This window comes from Carya illinoinensis, chromosome 9 (genome assembly GCF_018687715.1).
Source record: "Carya illinoinensis cultivar Pawnee chromosome 9, C.illinoinensisPawnee_v1, whole genome shotgun sequence".
NCBI classification, from domain to species: domain Eukaryota; kingdom Viridiplantae; phylum Streptophyta; class Magnoliopsida; order Fagales; family Juglandaceae; genus Carya; species Carya illinoinensis.
Window position 1 is genome coordinate 35,607,679 of NC_056760.1, and position 5,946 is coordinate 35,613,624.

The 5,946-nt window shown below is 38.1% G+C and overlaps 1 protein-coding gene across 1 annotated transcript; it reads right to left on the reverse strand.

Moving 5' to 3' along the window:
- Positions 1-687: 687 nt before the first annotated feature.
- On the reverse strand, positions 688-4,905 carry LOC122277817 (L-ascorbate peroxidase 2, cytosolic). The gene is made up of 10 exons (XM_043088004.1): positions 4,750-4,905; positions 4,196-4,327; positions 3,668-3,842; positions 3,487-3,552; positions 1,973-2,021; positions 1,799-1,881; positions 1,571-1,650; positions 1,253-1,355; positions 1,107-1,165; positions 688-987 (listed from the first exon to the last, which is right to left on the reverse strand). Exons 2-10 carry the CDS (start codon positions 4,312-4,314, stop codon positions 969-971), a joined length of 753 nt encoding a protein of 250 aa, XP_042943938.1. The 5' UTR covers positions 4,315-4,327; positions 4,750-4,905; the 3' UTR covers positions 688-968.
- Positions 4,906-5,946: the final 1,041 nt, after the last annotated feature.

The window sequence follows — 5,946 nt, forward strand, 5'->3', positions numbered from 1 at the left end:
CCTATTGTGCATTCACCTCCTCTTGGCTAAGAAATATGGCTATTAAACCACTTCATGGGCATGGTTGACCTTTACATAATTCCCCCCCCCCCCCCCCCCCAAAAAAGCAAAAAACTTTTAATGTACAAATTAAAAATCTCTCTCAAAGAATTTTCTCTAGTCCCAACATTTAAACTAAAATTTATGAATTTTATTCATCATCGATGAGATGATTTCGGATATACAACAACGATGAAAAAAATAATCCATAGAACAACTACACTAGATCTACAATTTTCCGATGATGTAATATCACTTCTGTTGTGTCCTCTAATATAGTTTTTCTAACAACAGCTCAAATGATTCTTTTACCTTTTCTAGAGTCTGTACCATCAAGATTTGCCCCAATACTGGTGGATGGTGTTTTTCTGGAAATGACAATGAGCTCTGGGTCTGAGCTATAGGTCCAAACTAACTCAACCTGGATTCAACTTCAATCTCAATATCTAAACAATCCAATTCACAACCATGTTAGGAGATCATCTCAACCCATCAGTATGACCAAATTTTCCTGCCACCAGTCTCCCTTACCTGCAGCAGGTTCATATAATCGGAAAAGTTCAATAACTCTTCCCTTTATAAATTACAACTAGAAGAATCACAACTTTAATCGGGAGGGAGGGATGGGGGGAGAGCGGGATCAAACCAGAGGACAAGCTTCACTATTTATATTCTGATGGCCAGTCAACAAGCAATCATAGGATAGTGACTCATAATGGTTGCATACAAAGAAGGTATATAAACCGATACAAACACCAAACACAATCGATAGCTCCTTTTTGTGCAGCAATAATATTACAGACGATACACCAAAAGAAAATACAGTACCATAGCCAGAAACCAAAGCACACAAACTCCAACCATTTAGTTTGTCTAGTCCTCTAGACCAGGCACCTGACAACAGCCACGTTTCGCTTCTCTAAAATCATTTATTCAGCATCAGCGAATCTAAACAAGTGACAGAAGAGTCGATTGTAAGATCAAGAAATATAAGTTTAAGGAAATTTTTAACCATGCATTAGGCAGTTGAAGGATAAAAAAATCATGAAGACATGTTTCTCACTCACCCAAGCTCTGAGAGCTTCAAATGAGCTTCTGCATAATCTGCAAAGAATGCATCCTCATCCTAAAGTAAAAGTAGATAATTGTTAATAAAGTGTACCAAATAACTACTTAATTAGTTTTTAATAAATGGACAGAATTAGATGCTCACAGCAGCATATTTTTCAACAAGAGGATGGAAGACTGGATCCTCCAAAAGAGCCTTATCTGATGGCAACTGGAGCAGACCTTCTTTCTCTCCACTTAGCAGCTCCCTATTTAAATAATCAAACACACAAAAATTAGTTGGTTGCTTCCTGGGTTGAACCCCAGAATTTTTCTAATACTTAATGGTAGCATTGGCATAAGAAAACCACTTGATAATATGATTACACAAGAAAACATTGCATACAATCAACTTCACAAGAAAACATTGTATACAATCGACTTGAGTACCATCAACTCCAGAAACAAATTATATGTGCCTTACTTGAAGTAGGAGTTATCAAAAATTAGAGGGTTGGTAGTCCAGGGTCCCTCAAATCCAGAGCGCTCCTTGTGACATCTTCCCTGCAAAATGATTGCAAAAGCATCTAGCACGTCACACCATTACAGAAATTTCTTGTACTCTATACCAGTCAAATATCCCATTATCATGAAACAAAGGAACATCTTATGGAATGATGCAGTAAAAGAAATTTCATATCGGTGAACATACCAAGGTGTGACCACCAGATAAAGCAACTATATCTTTATCAGTGAGACCCATGTGACCAAAGATATCCCTCAGATGATCCGAACCTTGAGTTACAAAGAAAATTAAGGAAGTTTATGAGTAACTAGAAACCTGAAACCATCTAACTAATGTTTGATTTTAAAGAAATCAACTGACCTTTAGTAGCATCAGGTAAACGACCTTCTGGGGGTGGTTCGGTTTTGTCCTGAGAGATTAAGACTCATCATTTGCAGGACTAATGTATCATACTCAAATAATATATTTCGGGGAGTCTAGAACATCCCTTAAACTATATGGTATAGATATGCTCACTCAACTAATCATATATTGAAGTACGTGGAATTGATTTCAAAACAATAAAAATCCAGACTTTGCACGTTCATGCCCTGTTCTTGGTATGCAACCCTCCCAGGGAAAAAGTAACTAGAGATCTGTTGAATTGGATGAAGCATTAATAGGAAAAAGCAAACATAGGAGGGCTCATTCCAAGCCAAACTTAAAGCTACTTAAGAAACTAGATGAGCGTGGAACTAATAACAAGGAAGATGATGAGAAGACTGGCCCCATCCAAATTGAGCCTTGGCAATAATTAGCACAATTTATTCAAGCAACGGTAATAAGTGTGGAAGGCACTATTTGCCAACCAAGCCCGATTTTAATAGAATAAGATACTCTCCATGTTCCTTAAAATGGAGACTCCATGTTTTGGAAAGGCAACCAAAATTCCAAATGTTTTACACTGAATGGATAAATCCATTTCAAGTGAGGTGGAGAGAATCCTTGTCTGTTTTAATAGGGGATCCCCAATGAACAATTATAATTGATCCAAATCCATGGTAGCAATTTTTTTCAACTCCACGATCCTTTATTCAAATACTTTCTTTGACAAATCCTAGCAGTCAGTATGCTACAATTGACTAATCTCAAGGCGAAGAATACAATGAAAAGATTCAGATCTAGAGTGAAGACGAGGTTCAAGATTCGCAATGGTTGACCAAGATATGAAAAGTCGGCAAAAGCTGAAACCTAATGCAATTTATTCAAAGGTATGTACTGCCTTATACTGCCTTAACCCAATCTGATCACTGTATATTATCTTCTCAAAGTAGATGTTATAAACTCCACTCTGCTCCTTCCTTGGATTGAGACATTGCTCAACTAAAAAATAATCCCCTAAATGGCACGGGGTCTTTGCAACAATATTTGTCACTTTACTCCATAAGTGTCCTCAAGTGCAATTTCCTATCTTCACCCAATCAAATGTGTCATAGACTGCCCCAATTTCCATCTATACACACACTCGCCATTCACTTCCACAACCATTTATTAGCCGGCCTTCCTGAATATTCCTACTAGGCTTCATCAGTATTTCCAAGAAAGTCACAAAGCACCCAACTCCACATCTGATTAGTCAGCGGCTAATATATGATGCCACCAATCGCTATCAATGTGCTGATAAGGTGATTACCCTAGTTTGACTAGTAGCACAAAGCAAAAGATTAATTTCATTATAAACACGTTCTGATCTGAGGTTAGTACCAAATTGAGTCCTAGACAATTAATTCAGATGTCCTTGTTTGCTATATTTCATCACGTAGAACATGAACTCAAAACAATTTTTCAAACAGACCAACAAATGGAAAGCATTGACAATATGGTGATTCACTAACCGGTCTCCCGGGATGGAAAGGAATCTCGGGCCCTCCCGTAACTTCAACAGCAACAACTCCAGCCAACTTCAATAAGTGAACACATTTCAGAGTCAAAACCAAAAACAAGAACAAAAATTGTACTCTGTATTTTGATCGTACGGTAACATATATCCAGTATTCGAATTGACTAAACAAGTACCTGGTACAAGTCTGCGTAAGACAAAATGGGGAACTGCTCCTTGATCGGCTCCAAAATCCTTACGGCAATATCGAGACCGTTGTTTGCTTCGTGGGCAAGCTCATCCGGGTGTCTTATCGTCCCAAAAGGTCCTCCTGTCTTCGTCCCAACATCGAAGGTACCGGCCGAATGCCATCTGCAGCCAAAATAATGCTGAAAACGCTTCTCAAAGAAGAAAATATTGATCGGGAACAGAAAGCTGGTAGAAGAATGAACAATGATACTAGGTGGTGAGAATTCCACTTCGTCATTTCCCGACTTTCTTCTCTACCAAACACTCTTTTTTTTTTTCATTTGATTTTTCTCGGTTATTCTTGAATACCAAGAGCACATAGCTTTCTTTCGCCTAACTTTTTTTCTCCTCCTTACTTTTCCAATGTTCTACTTCTCCATCCTCTTGATCCTTCGTATACACGTACGTATTATAAAAGTATGGTAAACTATATTTATGTATAGACATACGAACCTAGCCCGAAGTGGGAGACTTACGCCAATCGGAGCATGATAGGAGCACAATGTTTCTCGGCGATAAGTCCTCTAAGCTTCTTCTTGCATTTGTCGACTGCCTTCCGGTATTCCTCGCTCACAGTCGGGTAATTCTTCCCCATGGCTACGATTTTTCTTAATATCCGAACCAAAAAGAAGTAAAAAAATCACGTCGATCAGACTACCAAGAAACAAACAAGTCCACATCAAAAAAACAATTATCAAGAGAATCAGTTCAGTTTCATCCCTCCATTTGGATACTCAGAAAAGGGAACAGAGGAAAGCAGTAGAATCCAGATGATTCTTAGTTCTGCTTGCATAGATATCAGAGTGTTAAAAAAAGTATCTTAAGCTATTAGTTTAACCAATCAGCTAGTAACCAAGTGTTGCTTCTTCAGTTTCGTCCAGGTTTTACAGATTCTTCTTCAATAGAATCTTTCTTCTTTTCCTGAATTTTCTAGTGAAGCAAGACAGCAAGGAAATCGGAAAAGTAACGTACAATCGAAGCACAAATCGCACTGAAAAAGATCGTCTAACAGAATCAAACACATACAGACCTTTGATCACGATAAGGACTGAAATGTCGATAGCCAGAGCAGAGCACAAGCAAATGCAAAGAGTAGACCGAGCTAATATATAGGAGTCATTTATGGGAAAACTGGAAGGTTCTCGCATTCGTTTTCTTCCGTTGATTAATTTAGTCGTTTGCTGGGCGGCTAGGATCATGCTCGTGCGGTTGGAGATGTCCTCTAGAATTGCAAGGAATATAATGGAACAGTCTTGGCAATCGAGTGCAGCCACGTGTAACAGATATGTGGTCCCTAATGTTATGGCGTGGAAAAGTCGTCGTCACATGTGTTGTGGCGACTTCTCGAATATTATTTATTTGTTTTCTCTAATCTACCTATTTAATAATTAAGTGGAGTCTCAATACATCACCAAGGTGGTTGTCTAGTTGGTGCGAAATTGATATTTTATAATATCAAGATCAAAAGATCGAATAAGGATATAAATTAAAATTACTTATGTTAATAAAACCTAACATTTACGCCATGAGATAGGTTTTTATTGAAAAAGGTACTAGTAACCCAACATGTATTTGATAAAAGGTCTAAAAGAGAGCAAACTTGTAAACTCTATATTTCCGTGTAAAAGTGATTCCAAAAAATCACATCTTTTTCCGGACGAAGATGAGAGTTAGCCATGTCACTATTCTATTGGAAGATTTTATTCCTACTTGAATATTCTTCTACCTAGTGAGGAGTCCTTGCAGGAATGAGCACTGGGCAGAGTACTCCTACAGCTTAGATGTTGGTCTTTTCTTGTTTGCGTACTAGAGGTATTTTGTCTTTGATTACCATAGTTTTCTTCCTAACATTCCCATGCGATTCAAGCAGTACTTGAGTGAGAGTGGGGTTTGATTGAAGTTGTGAGAAATGAGATAAGGACAAAGGTTTTGTAAAAATGTCGGAGAGTTGATCTTTGCTTGAAATAAAAGAAACTTGGAGTGTTTTGGCAACCACCCTCTCTCAGACAATATGATAATCAAGCTCCACATGTTTAGTGTGAGCATGTAGCACAGGATTTACAGAGAGGTAAGTGGCTCCTAAATTATCACACTACAGTGTGGGTGCTTCAACTAGAAAAATCCCAAGTTCTTGTAAGAGGGTTTGTAGCCATAATATTTCACAAGTAGCATTTGTGACAGCTTTATAATCGGCTTCAATGGAAGATCGAGCTATAGTGGGTTGTTT